The sequence below is a fragment of the Trichoderma asperellum genome, chromosome 1, assembly GCF_020647865.1.
Source record: "Trichoderma asperellum chromosome 1, complete sequence".
Classification (NCBI taxonomy): domain Eukaryota; kingdom Fungi; phylum Ascomycota; class Sordariomycetes; order Hypocreales; family Hypocreaceae; genus Trichoderma; species Trichoderma asperellum.
Window position 1 is genome coordinate 1,171,783 of NC_089415.1, and position 14,079 is coordinate 1,185,861.

Below are 14,079 nucleotides of genomic sequence, written 5' to 3' on the forward strand. Positions count from 1 at the left end.
TCTGTTTCTGAATGCTGGTGATGATGTGCCAAGTCAATCTAATCTATGGGAAATGACCGTAGCTTTTTATAAACCACAAGATACGATTGAGCAGATTCAATGGCATTGAACAAGGCATCAAATCTTCCATGAGCCTACAGTCGTGACTGAACAGCAATCCTTGTTTCCTCTGTTCGTTCTTTGAACCCCCTCAGCAGCCAAAATTCACACAAAGAGAAAACTTTAAAGGGCACAAAAGGCGCTAATCTGAACATCTCGTTTCCATCTTCGTCGAAAAAGTCTATTTTTACATTTTGACAAACAAATATACGTCGTGGATATCCATTGTGGAAGCCATGTGACTGCTCGAGATTCCTTTTCCCTTCTTTTGTCCAAGTCAGTCATCTCAACTACCTTCGATTTTTCTCGTGGTAGGACAAAGCGATTTCAAAGCCATCCATTACATGGAGACCAACAGAGACTAAGGGAGTAGTTTGACCAGCAGAGTACTGCTCTACAATCACTACATCAAACATATAAAGTCTCCCTTGGATCAAAATCTCAATAACCAAGAATATCGTCATTTATCCGTCTATACGCTCCACTAACCTACACACATACCAGTCCTATTGCAGATTCCATACCCTCATACCTGTATACATGGCCGATTAACTGCTAGGAACAGACAAACAAAAACAAGGGCAAAACGCAAAACGCAAAAAGCCAAGCAGCAAACAAATCCAAGTTCCTCCCTTTTTCATCCGCACGCATATATGATTCCGAGCATTTCCAATAATAAAAGATGAAAGGAAAAACAAGAAACTAGCTCTGCAAGCTTCCCAAGTCGAGATCAAATAACAAGACCATTAGATATCCATCTCGATAAATTAACCTCCAACTCCTCCCTCGGGTGGATTCCGCGCGATATAAAATACTATATAGATGACACACATAATAAAATTAAGGAAATTTTGATGTTGTAGACTGCGATTGTAACAGAGAAAGCAAGATTCTCAAATCAGACGGCGGCTAGATATACGCCCAACGCTTTTTATTCGTGGCGAAAGAAAAAACGATGTAGATTTTGATATTATCATTATTAACCAAGGCAGCGGTTAAAAAAAAAAAAAAGCAGGTGCTGTTGCCTTGAGAGTGTGGATATCTCGATGCTCGATGCTCGATGCCCGTTAAACAGATGATAATAGGATACTGACGATGACATGTAAAGGAAAAACGTTCGCTGAGTAGCGCTGAGTTGGTGATAATAGTACATAGGACAAAAAAAGGCGACAAGCGCGCAAGTGAGATTAAGGAAATATTTTGATGCAATGTCGACGTGAAAAGCAATCGATGCTAACAGGAGACAGCAGTGGTAATAAAAACGATAGTAGTGCCGGTGGTAGTAGTAGTAAGTAATAAAGGAGCGTAATGGTTTTTTCGTGTGTGTTTTTTTTTCTTTCGTTTTTTTTATTCCCTTGTTTTGATCAATTTATCTTGATCAATTGACATTAGGATCGCTATAAAATGGGCCCATCCCCCAGCCAGTGGTTTGGTCAGGTTGCTGTTGCTGCTGCTGTTGGTGAGCTGATGTGTCTAGAAAGGTTGAGCTAGCGATGCTCTCCCAGTCCTCAAAAATGACGGGATTGGGCGAATATTCAAAGTCCATCATGCCCTCTGTCATAGGGGGAGTTGGACCCTGAGGAACAGGCGGCAGCTCGCGCTTATCAAGATGAGAAGACTGCTGCTGTCCTGAGGGGAATGCCTGTGACGGAACAAAGGCAGAGGGGTTTCGGTAAGGGGTTGAGTTAAAGGCGTTTGGTGCGCCAGGAGAAGCGAGCATCTGCTGCGGTGTCTGCGACGGCAGCGGTGTGGCAAAGGACATGCGAGCATCTGCCTGCTGTTGCGGATAGCCCGATGGAGAAACCATGGCATTGCCCGTGGGTGAAAACTGCGGCTGCGGTGATGGCTGAGCATTTGAAAAGGCCATGTCAGACAGGTCAAAGGCTATTCCCACAATCCACTGTGCCTCGCTTTCGTCGCCGGAGAAGAACTCGAGCAGGTCCTGGAGCTGGCCTGGATTCTCCTTCTCTAAGAAGCCTTGAGCACGCCCCGTCTTGCTCGGATGCCAACTGAACTGCGGACGGCGTCCACCAAACTCAGCTTGCTTGCCCGTCACCATGGCGTCCCAGGCATTGTGGATGAGCGGCTGGTGCAGCAGACCGTAGATGACGCGAGAGTGCATCCAGTCAGCCTTGCCCAGACCAGACTCGAAATGCCTGGCAACATGCTCAACGTGACGCTCTCGTGCAGGATGCAGGGCAGAGCAGAAGCCACAGGCCCAGTACTTGCGCTTGCGCAGGAATCTGACGACCTTTTCAGCATGAGGACACGTCTTGCAGCCGTGGCACTGCTTATGATGCTGGTTGAACGAGTTGGAGCCCCAGAAGCTGCGGTTGCAGCCAGGCTCGGGGCAGGGATATTTCCTCCAGCGCTCGTGGAACTCGTCTTCGTGACGCTTCCAGTCGTACTTGCGCTTGAAACTTGTCTCACACGAGGTGCACCAGTAGATGTTTGTCTTATTGGCTGAAGAGGGAGAAGGAGTCATAGGCAGTGATCGAGACGACGCTGATGCCCACGACATGGATGATCGTCCGGAATTGACGGACCATAGAGAGGCATGGCCAGAGGATCCTGAGCTGGTGGAGGAGACGGAGATTCGAGGGCGGTGGTTGAGATACGACATGGAAGGCGAGATGAAGGCGGAGGGGTCTGATTTCACGACGCCAGGAGCACCAGCCGGAGCTATCCGTGAAACCTGCTGGATCTGGCCAGCTGTGGCCTGTTGCGGCGGCAGTCCATTTACATTAACGGCTGCCCAGGCTCTGGTCACATCATCGGCGAAGGACGATGGCTCTGTTTTGATTATGGCGATGGAAGGAGGTGCGCCGGTTCCAGGAGAAGGAGCTGTGGTAGAGCTGGAGACTGGAATAGGCGAAGTAGCGGCCGACGATGTTGAGAGAGACGCGACGGGAGAACTGAGGACGGCGGAAGAGACCGAAGGCGGCGGTGGAGGAGCGAGAACCGAAGCCTGGGGAGACTGCAGATGCTGATGCGAGGGGGAGGAAGCAGGGTGAGACAGCAACGGCGATGGGATGGGCGTGGCGGCAGCGGCTGGCGGAGAGCCGGACGTGGCGAGATTCTGGTCAACCCACTGATGGAGAAGGTCTTTGGAGAGGCCAAAGTCGATGAGGACTTGGAGGTTCTTGCGGGCTTCAACGAGGACGTCTTGGGCGCTGGCCGATTCGATTTGCTGCTGTTGTTGGTGTTGCTGTTGGTGGTGGTGTTGTTGCTGCTGCTGCTGCTGTTGTTGTTGCAATTGTTGAAGATGTTGTTGTTGCTGTTGCTGTTGTTGCTGTTGCTGCTGCTGTTGTTGCTGCATATGAGGCTGCGAGAACTGAGACATCATCTGAGACTGTGGAGGATGCGGATGAGTATGCGAATTCTGCTGAGGCTGGCTCAGCTGGTGGAGCTGGTGAGACTGAACCGTGAGATCCATTGCGAGAGAGCAACTCTCACATTTGACGCTGGTGGAGAGCGAAATGGGTGTTGTTTTTCCGTCTTTCGATATTCCCTCCTCTTGTTGTCCTTTTTCTCTTCTTTTCTTCTATTTTTATTCTTCTTCTCCCCCTATTGGTTGCGCAGCTGTAGTATTAACGAGTGGCGATTTAGATTTTGGTGCGTTTCGGAGTCGAGCGCCGGGAACTGAGACAGGCAAGTACGAGTGCTGCTCAAGTGTGTGTTTTTGCCGCGGACGAATTGGATAAAAACGAATGAGGTAGCGAGAGTCGGGGAAGAAAGAGAAAAACGAATGAAGGAAGAATAAAAATCAAAAAAGGTCAAAAAGAGCGAGAGGATTTCGGTTCAGGCGCAGAGGAGAGAAGAAGAAGAAGAAAAGCAGGATAAGGATAACGGATAAAGGAGGAAAGATGGAAAGAGAAGAGCGCAAAAAGAATTGCGTGAGAGCAGACAATGGGAAAGAGCGGCTGTGGCTGCGGGAGGGAAGAGAAGGAAGGAAAGGAACCGTCCGAAGCAGAGTACTCAGCGGTACGGGCCAGGTACAGCCAAGCGTGGTTGCGAGCCCCAGCCTGATGACGGTACCGGTACTTGAGGCCCAGGTACTCCCGACACGTGCGAGAGGATCCCAGCACAAACGGCTCCGGCCGGGCCCTTCGTCGAGCTGCTGCTTGTTTAGCGCGGCTTTTTGCTGGAAATTGTAACAGGATTTAGGCGAGCGTGGGAATACGATGGAATCAGAGATAATCAAACAAAAACCCAAAGGCAAGCAGCAGCGGGTTGAGTGACGAAGGGGGGCGCTGCGTAGCAAATAGAGTGGCGGCAGCAGAATCGAGGCTAGTCGAAAGGTTGCCAAAGATACTCGCAGGCCTTGTAGATGCGATGTAGCTGGGAGGTGTGGAGGGTACTGCGGGACGAGGTAGCTTTGTGGTCGGGGACCTAATGGCGCGCCAACGCCGGGGACCCAGGCCTTTTAGGGGAGAAGGGCAAAAATAATGAATGATAGTAAATGGATGAAGTGATGGTAGAGCGTACTAGAGGTAGCGCCAGCTAGTACAAAAGGCACTACTATGTACGACTAATATTCAAGTAGCAGTAGTGGTAAGAGTAGAGTAAGAAGTATAGTGGTAGTATGTATAGCAGCAAAGACCATGTAGCAGGTGTTGGTGTTGGTGTTGGTACGCTACCGATGCAGTACGATGCTATATATGCTGTGCTGCTATAATGCTAGGTAGTTAGGTACGCTGTGGGTGGGTATAATAAAGCTGTGAGTAATAGGAAAAGGGACTGAAGGCGAGAGTGTGTGTGAGAGAGTGAGAGAGTGAGAGAGAGAAAAGAGGGCAAGATGGAGGCGGAACTGGCGGAGAAGCATAGATAAGAAACGGCCGGGGGGAGAGACAGAAAAGAGAGGATGGGCAGGGTCAAGCAAGAATGTCTAGCTCTAGCTGGGTTGGATTGGATTGGATTGGATTGCTTCCCAAGCAGAGGCAGAAGCAAATGGTGTATGTACAGGTTTGCATGCATGCATCGATGTACAAGAATGGACTGGACATGGGATCTGGAGGTGAGCAGCGAGCGAGTTGAGCACAGGTACAGGTACGCACGGAGTTACAGCAACCATGTCTCGCGGCGTGGAGAATGCGTGCAATCAAAAGGCCCTGAAGGGATTAGCGGGCTGGACGTGATTAATATGGATATGGATGCTGGAGAGGTCTGGGTTGGGCTGGGCGTGGGCGTGGACGTGGGCGTGTGCGTGGGCTGGATAATTTGCAAGCCAAGCAGCATCAAGAAAAGAGGACAGGGTTTACGAGTATGGGAGTGTGTGTGTGAGTGTGTGTTTGTCTTGTATGTATTAGCTACAGGTTGTGAGAGCGAGAAACAGCAGAGAGGCTGCGGTACCGTGTACATGGCAATCGAGAACGACACGGGCTTGGGTCGCATTTGAATGATCTCGGTCGTTAATATATTTTGGATACATTGCAGTACAGCCCGATGGAGCAGTAGCAGCAGCAGGAGAGAAGGAGAGAGAGGAGAGAGGAAGAGAATATGTAAACGCTGGTCGGCAAGAGGATGAGACAAGAGCCGAAGCTGTTGCGGAAGTCGGAGTGGCTGCAAACTGCGAGCTGAAGCACGAGCTGAGCATCATGAGGCATCCTTGGACTCGCCCACGTCGATGAGAAAGCGAGACGAAAGCCGGGGGAGCTAATGCTGTAGAGCAAGGCTCGGGCGGAGTCATTGGGGAAGAGCTGAAAAAAAAAATACAAAACTGGCCCAAGCAGACGCCGCTAGGAAAGAGAAAAATCAATAAAAGGATGGTGAAATTAAAAATAGAGCGCCAGAGCAATGTTACTCCAGAGCTAATACAGGCACCATCTCCTACCATTGCGTCAAGGCCAGGCCCCAGTCCGCCTTGTCCCGGTGCTAAGAAGCTGCTCCGCTAGAGAGACAGAAACTACAGTACTACTGCTAGCAGCTGAGCTGCTGGTCTGCTGTAGCGACTGCTCTTCCGGGCAAGGCGCGTTCAGAGGGAATCCAGAGAAGAGGAAGCAGTCCAGCGCTAACGAGATGGCCGGGCTGACGCTAGATCCCAACACTAGGCCAAGGCTCAAGTTCCTCGCAGTTCTATGGTACAGTAAGGCATAGCAGAATAATAGTATGCGTGTGCCTTAGTTTAGTAGGTGCAGGTGCTAGTCTAGGACCCGGAGCTTTATCAAACTAAAAGGCTGGGCTGGAAGCGAGCGAGAGTTCTGAGAGAGGGAGCAAAAGAGAGTCTAGATGGAAAGGCACGGCATTATGGATCGCTGCCAGCACAACCCTGCGTCCGCACCAAGGCCGAAGAAGAAGAAGTAGAAGAAGAAGAGACGAGAGAAGAGACAAGAGAGCCTGGCGAGACATGGTGCTACAGCACAGTAAACGTGCGCTGAGTCTGTGCCACGACGCCACGCAGAATACGGGGTACTACAGGAGGCGGTCGTCTCCAGTCGACCCTCTTCTCCCTGCGTTCGGCAACGCTGGTTCTGTGTAATCCAAGGCAAGCTTTCTCGTCTCGCCAAGCTGTCTCACAACCCGCGTACAGAAATCTACAAGCATCGAACGTTTCTCGGGTGGGACATGCCATGCCACAAGGCGTTTTTAAACGCGTACAAGTGGCTGTCCAAGCCGCGTGCCGTGGCGGGCAATCAAGCAAAAGAATGAGAGCGATGACGATGATGTCCACTCTTTTTCTTTGTATCTTCTTTTTACGATGGGCCCCCCCTCTCCCGAGTTGCCAGCAAAACTTTAGCTATGGCAATAAGGCAATCCGTGCACCCTTGTTTAGCGGCTCTTTGGGATGGATTGGCCAGCGGTCATGTTGCTTGTACAAGGAGTAGTAGCTTGCAGTACTCCAGTGTACGCTGACAGTCCTGCTTCTACATGTCGAGCTGTCATGAAAGGACGTCTTGGGCAATGTGTATGTGCTGTACACTGCTACAAAGCATGCTCAAGCAGCATGACGAGATGTAGACCGGCGTATTCTATGCCTCATTCGCAAAAGCCAAAATAAAAGATAAAATAAAATGAAAGAATACGCGTGTAGTATATGCATGCAGCTGCTGCTTTCAAAAAAAGTAATCTGTCGCTTTTTTCTGCCTTCTCTCCTTCAACTTCGGCGACTGCTCCGGAACATCACGAAACCTTGTCCTGCTGAAAAGATGCAAAATACCGAGATATGACTGGTCCGGCTGCTGAGGGGGGGGTGATACACGTTTTTCTTTGGCCCTTCTCTTTTTAGCTCAGGGGCCCTTGATTTGCTCATGAATCCTGAGAAAAAGGCAGAAGAAGCGAGAGGGAGAAAAAGAAAAAGTGTGTGGGTGGGAATGGCCTCTGTATGGCAGGGATAACCCATGAGTCTCTTTTCTCGTCTGTCTCTCTTAGCCATGCACTCGAGAGAGCAGCACAAGACAGCAAAACGATTAATTGACACTAAAAACGCTACTAAAAGCTTCGCTCGTGCCAATGGCAACATCCAACCCCTGTCACTGCTTGTTAGTGGAACCCCCCCAGCAACAAATTTGAGAAGAAGAAAAAGGAACAGCCCCCAGTGAACCCCCTGGTCTTCTCGGCTCCGATTTGGCTCGTACCCGCGCAAGAAGAAAAAAAAAAGGAACAGAAGCGCGTCCCTTTTTTTGCTTCTTCCATGGGGATGGATGAAAGAGGAGACGCTGCCTCGGATGACTTCTCCGTCCGGGAGCGAAAACGAAAAAAGGGCAGCGGCTCAAGGTTTTTCCCTCCTAGTCGATGGGCCGTGATCGATGCTCATATGCATCTCATCTGGAGTCGTGCTTATGTAGTAGCACTACTGCTGCTGCTGCTCGTAAGCCTGGGCTTACTTGTATCGTAACGGCTGGCTCCTTGGCCTACTTGTATCGTAACGGCTGGCTCCTTGGCCTGGGCCTAGTTTTGTTTCTCTCTCCAACTACCGGCTTTATTCTCCTCATCAATTGCCTCTTTTTCACTTTGAAGAAACAAAACAAAGCTTGTCTAGAGGAAAAAGGGGGGTGTGAAGAAAAGTCTCCAACTGCGTGAGTAGGTCGAGTCCATGTCTGACTCTGCATTTCGCAACGTAATTTAAAATAAAAAAAAAAAAAAAAAAAAAAAAAAAAAAGAAACGACGAAGAGAGAAAATCTTTCTTCCTCTCACAAGATCTGTCTGTTTGATTGGACGCCCTTGGCAACTGGAATTTTTAATTTTTCCCATTGTTATTATTCCCGCGGCGATCACTAGCTAAATTGACAATTTCTTCTCATCGCGATCTTCCTTTGCTGTGATCTTCATGCCACTAATGCAGCGTCAACACACACTCGCGCGCGCTCTGTGTCTCATCATGTCTCACTTTTGCCCAACGACTGCAACTGTACCACGCCCTAATATTCTTAGCCAACAGAAAAAGAAATCAAAAAGGTTAAGATGAGAGTTGCGGCACCAGGCACAGTTCCAGGCACCAAAATAAGTCGCGCAAACCACAGATACAGAGAGAGACAGACAGGCACAACGCAAAAGTATGTTGCAGATCGATGGGGGAAGCCCACGCCAAGCAGGCAAAGCATGGCCTTGAAACACTTGAGCTGCGGCTGAGCTCGGAGCTACTGGCGATTGCGTTAGCACGAGAGCCATCGGCAGCAACCTCGTGAGCATGTCCCAGCCGTTTGGGAATAGCAGCCGTGAGTTCGAAACACGAGGCTCGATGAGAAGCACTGCTAGTGCCTGCTGTACAGTAGCAGCAACTTTGTCGACGGAGCTCTCTCTCCCCTCTCCAGCAGGAGTTGCTGTCCCGCTGGGGGCCTTGCACGATCCCCGGCTTCTACTTAAGCTAGATTTGATCTCTTCTTGCGCGCGCGCGTCATAAACGGCAGCCGAGAGAAGCTGGTCCTCCCCACCCCTGGTTTTGAAAATACGGACAAGCAGAAAAAGGCTGCTGCTAATGCTAGCTCGGAGTACTCCGTATTATGATGTGCCATCTGCTAACACTATTTGGCTTCCGTCAAGGCTCGACGCTGACTTGAGAGCCCGTGAGCAACTCCAGGAACCGAGCACGGCCTTTCAGATGGCATGTAATTCCCTAGTACCTATATCTGATCTACCTGCCTAGTATTCCATAGTGTTTTCGTAAGTAATGGGCGGTTTAAGCTGCTCTTTTGCTCTTTGCCTCTGTAGGTTTGCTTACCAATTGGAGTCGTATCAATTAATAATGTTGCTACTTCCCCCTCGACTTCGGAATACTAACCAGAATATCCCCAACTTCCGTGCAAGCAGCCGCCAAACGGTACTGCAATCAGAGCGCACTCCATGGGCCCAAAACCACCACATCACAGAGGTCGTGTCGCATCTTTTGCACAGCCTCGCAGCGTATTCAGTTCAAGTACCCTTTAATCTTTAACCACACATACATAGTATGTACCGTATGTATGTGCTCTGTATAAGAGAAAAAGAGAGGCAAAGAGAATCTTAGCCCCCCATGCCTGGAACCCCCCTGGACTGCAAGCCGCTGTGTCAGAAATAGATTGGCGTCTTGGTCTTGCTCAGTGGCAAAGACAGTGACATTGGAATACTTCAAGAGAGCGAAGAATCCCTGAATCCTTTCGGCTATTCCCTCCCGATGCTGTTGCGTTGCGTTTTCTTTCCAGAATAGAACAGAGTCTTACTCCACAAACAGCTCTGAACGGAACGCATCAGGAAGCTCATCGACAACGCCACGCACGCACAGACGAGAACAAAACAAAACAAAATATGCGTCTTACACGCATTCCCACACAGCTCGCAAAAAGCAAGTACTACTACGTAAAAGAGCGTTGCATTGACGCCTCTCGCATCTCAATTTCTCGATTTTCCCGCCTAGGCTCCAGTCGGAAAAAACGTGGCTTTCTAGATTGGAATAATTTCCAGTCGCTTCTCTTATCTCTCTGCTCTCCACCGCGCTGCTACCCGGCCCAACCGGCACGTTTCCCTCGGCTCTCATTCAAACTTTTTTTGCGTTTCTGTCTTGCTTCCATACAGGAAATTTTCCGTTCTTATTTCGATAGAAGGGGATCCCCTGTCCGGCGCCGTGAGCTCCTTTGTCATTTCTTGCCACTAATTACGGAGCTCAGAGCTCGAAACAGCGTCTGTGCCCTCTTTTTTTTTCCCTTTGGCCCCCCCTCGATTGTGATGGACCCTACGACTATGACAGAAGCTGTGGATGCCATACATCGTATCCCCAATCTTAGCCTCTTTTTCGGGACGAACATGATACACTCGGCATTCCCATTTTCCAATTTTGTATCCTATATGGAGACAGAATAAGGTCTCTCTGTGCTACTGTACTCAGATAGTACTTATACTAGTTACTAGTAGTAGCCATATAGTCGTTTCCTCATGCCTAGTGAAACACACTATGCGTTTCGTTTCCAAACGCCTCCGCCACAAAGAAGCTCTCGAGATAGTAGAAGACAGGTCCCTTGATGTCCATATTTATCCAGCATGAATCTCATAGATCCACTTGCCGCTGGGACCGTCGCTCGATTTTCCTCTTTTTTTTTTCCTTTTCTTTTCTTTTTTCTGTGCTTTTTTTTTTTTAATTGCTCCCCCTCCACAAACACCCTGCGTAGCAAAATACGGAGAAAGAAATGAGGGCACGATATTAGTCAATGCGCTATGACGATAGTCGGCGATCTACGACCCAGGCAATCCCTGAAAGCCACATGATTGCGCATCATGCCTCGACCCATGATGCCAGCAGAAGAAGAGGCAAAGCAAGGGTTCGCAATTTATTAAGATTTGCATACTATTAGAGAGCCAAGTCTAAGGATTGAAACCTTGACACTCATCACGTCACATCACATCACATCAATCTTTTAGCTTGCCGTGCCAATCAATAGTGGACGTTGTAGCAATCCAGCTGTAGATTCATGCAATTGTTTTGACATCCATAGGGCACAGCCGCCTCCTAAAGTGAACCAGACAATTAATAAACGCAAATGAATGAATGAAGTAATAATAGTAATGATAATAATAATAATACAAGTCTGTTTAAGACAAACAATATTGAAGAAAGGGAAAAAGGCTAAAAACAGTACATCATCGTCTTCCAACTGCATCCAACGCATAGACAAAGGAAACCACCAAAACAGGATAAACATACGATAAAACGAGCAGTAATGGACTTTACCCCATCCCATCCCATCCCATCCCATCCCATCCATTTCACAGTAAATCACCAAAAGAAGAAGAAAAAATACTCTACAAAACAGACTTGAAAAGAATAGCAATAGAGCCCTCAACCATCACCCAATACTAAATAAACAATACATACCCTTGCCTGTATGACAAATGCCAGGTCCTTCTCTCACACACAACCAACGCCTCTTTCTATCTCTCTTCCTCCCCCAAAAGGCTCTTCGTCATCTCGGTCCGGCAAAGAAAACAAGGGTGGCCCAGAGTTTGCATTGCGAAAGAAAGAAACACACAATCACTTCGTATGTAGCAGTACATTCCTTGCCAGCTGATAGATAATCTGCTGCTGCTGTATCAAATAAAAGCAACGCAACGCAATCAATCAATCAATCATGCCACGCGCGCATCTGTAAAGCCCTGCCAGATTGTTATCTCTCTTTCCGCGCTCCACTCGAAATCTCCGCTTCTGCCGAGGTATCCAACATTGTACAAGTACAAGGTAATGTGTAAATGCTTTCCAATCATCAGATTATCATGCCGGTATGTATTATAGCCGCGCTCTCTCCTTCTCTATATTGACAAGTCCGAGCAGTCGCCAATTTTGTATCCAGCTTCCGCTCCAGCTCCAGCTCTCCAAGGTCCAGAACTGTCCAGCTCCTAGTCCAGGTCCGCTCTCAACTCCGCGATCGTAGCACAAGTATCCTGCTCCGTATATAGGTGGTAGTAACAGCAGCAGTAGAAAAAGTAATAGTATCTCGCCAAATAATGTCGCACAGGTAGCACCAATAAGTAAAAGGCGCCACCTGGATATATAGGTAGGCAGTAGTAGTAGTGACATATGAGAGAAAGAAACGGAAAGAAAAAAAGGCCACCAATCTCGGCTGCTCATGGCTGATCATGGCTGGATTCTCAAACGACAAGCATATACGCTTTCTTGTCCATGGCCATGATATCAGTCAAATCAAGCATTTTCGTGCTGGTATAGAATACTATCAACCAAGCACTCAAGCACTCGTGCTGAAATAGTAATTCTCCCACAGATACTCATAATCCTCCAAAATGCCCGCAATAAAGCCCGGCATCCTCCTCGTCATCCCATTCACCGCCCCCTTTGTCACGTTCTCGTAAAACGCCCCGCGCATCGCCCACCAGATCATCGCCCAGCCGCGCTTGTTCCACTCGTCACGCTCCAGCGCAGACGTCCGCAGGCTGCGCTGCCGGAGCTGCCTCGCCGCGTACTCGACCGCCACGCCCACCAGCCACGGCGTCCACGACTTCTTGTTGCGCGTGCGGGCGAGCGCCACGGCGTAGATGAGCGGCGTCAGGATGTGCAGCATCTCGGCAAACTGGCCGCCGCCCTGGAGCTGGTTCAGCAGCTTGTTGGCCGGCTTGATGTCGTCGGCCGTCAGGACCCGGCCCAGCAGGTAGGTGCTGATGTCGCCCGGGTTGGGCAGCGAGGGGAGACTCATGCCCGTCCTCGGCATCGTCCACTCCTTCTCGTACGCAGACTTCTGCGGGTTGCTGAGGAGAATCGCCGACCCGTTGGGCGACGTCTCGTCCATCAGCTCGCTCTCGCTCCTCGCCGTCACCAAATCGTCGTCCTCAGCCTCGTCCTCGGGGATCGGCTCTCGCTCCGGCAGCACCGGCGTCACCAGCGGACGCGACCGCGTGACGCGCAGCAGGATGAGGCGGCAAAAGGCCTTGATGCCCTCTAGCAGGACAATCACGTTCCACCGGCTCTTCTCGCCGCCGCGCCGCTTGGCGCTCATCTCGCACAGCAGCTCGGTGTAGACGACCATCTGCAGCACCACGGCTATCCGGCGGTACGTCTTGCTCTTCTGCGTCCAGTACCGCGTGTAGCGCGCATGTGCCGATCGGATCGGCGGCGTCGGCAGCTTGGAGACTGCCTGTGAGAGGATGCCATCGTGGTAGAGAGACAGAAGCTGGACGCCTGAGTGAATGGACTCGGATGCAATCTCGGCATCGCGAAAGCGGCCTGATGTGTGTTTGAAATTTCAAGAGGTTAGTTCGTGCTCTTATGATATATGTGTATATATGTAGGTATATATGTCTAAGGATATGAAAATGGAGCCACCAACCGGGAATGATGTATGTGAGGCTTCTCAGCGCGCTCTCAATCTGCGACACCTGGCCAGCGTTTTTGGTGATGAAGTCGTCGTACATGCTCAGCCATTTGGGCGGCATCGACAGGATCTGGCCCACCGTCACGCGCCGCTGGGGCCGATTCGTGGCCGGCTTCGTCGGATTCGACGCCATTGCATCTGCTGTTTTGTCGCTCGCTGGTGATTTGTGATTGCGCCTCTGTGTTCGTCTCCTCAATCTCTCGTCGTCTCGTCCGTGTTTCGCGCCCTTTCTGCGTCGGGCGTCTTCTCAATCTGCTCTAATTGTTTCGCGCGTCGCCTATAGTGTCTGCGAGATATTGCCAAGCACCATGTCGAGGTGGCGATGGCGGCGGCGACAGCGGTTTGTTGTTGTTGTCAAAGCTCGAATTCAGCTGCTGCGGCACGACAGATCCAATGATAGAGCCGGCCGGGATGACGCTTTCAGTAGAAGCCGAGGTCCGCCCCTTTGTGGCGCATGCCGCGGTCTGCTGTGGCTGCGCTAGGCTGTCCATTCTACCCTGCATCTAGGCCTAGCTATTGATATAAAGATTTTGGGGGGAAAACAATAATGAATATACAAATGACTTTGATGAAAATTAATAATACACTTTGTTATTGAACGGATATTGTGATAGGAGAAACTGTAAAAATCAAATGAATCTCAATGTTGCATTGCATAGCATCGTTGGTATCTGTATCTGCGCTTATACGTAC

General features: G+C 49.8%; 3 protein-coding genes across 3 annotated transcripts; 1 reads left to right on the forward strand and 2 right to left on the reverse strand.

The window, feature by feature from the left end:
- Window positions 1-522: 522 nt before the first annotated feature.
- TrAFT101_000344 (uncharacterized protein) lies at window positions 523-4,889 on the reverse strand. Its single transcript, XM_066125987.1, has one exon. It carries the CDS (start codon window positions 3,533-3,535, stop codon window positions 1,478-1,480), a length of 2,058 nt encoding a protein of 685 aa, XP_065982084.1. The 5' UTR covers window positions 3,536-4,889; the 3' UTR covers window positions 523-1,477.
- A 2,580-nt stretch (window positions 4,890-7,469) lies between these two features.
- TrAFT101_000345 (uncharacterized protein) lies at window positions 7,470-8,668 on the forward strand (the record flags this gene model as incomplete). Its single annotated transcript, XM_066125988.1, has 2 exons — window positions 7,470-7,577; window positions 8,471-8,668. The coding sequence occupies 2 exons, from the start codon at window positions 7,470-7,472 to the stop codon at window positions 8,666-8,668; spliced, it is 306 nt and encodes a 101-aa protein (XP_065982085.1).
- A 2,384-nt stretch (window positions 8,669-11,052) lies between these two features.
- On the reverse strand, window positions 11,053-13,743 carry TrAFT101_000346 (uncharacterized protein). Its single transcript, XM_024909346.2, has 2 exons — window positions 13,342-13,743; window positions 11,053-13,238 (listed from the first exon to the last, which is right to left on the reverse strand). Exons 1-2 carry the CDS (start codon window positions 13,517-13,519, stop codon window positions 12,247-12,249), a joined length of 1,170 nt encoding a protein of 389 aa, XP_024764553.2. The 5' UTR covers window positions 13,520-13,743; the 3' UTR covers window positions 11,053-12,246.
- Window positions 13,744-14,079: the final 336 nt, after the last annotated feature.

Coding starts and splice junctions, on each gene's coding strand:
- TrAFT101_000344 (XM_066125987.1), bottom strand. CDS start 3,535: ATGGATCTCACGGTTCAGTCTCACCAGCTCCACCAGCTGAGCCAGCCT.
- TrAFT101_000346 (XM_024909346.2), bottom strand. CDS start 13,519: ATGGCGTCGAATCCGACGAAGCCGGCCACGAATCGGCCCCAGCGGCGC. Junction 13,239..13,341: donor CCTCACATACATCATTCCCG/GTTGGTGGCTCC, acceptor AACACACATCAG/GCCGCTTTCGCGATGCCGAG.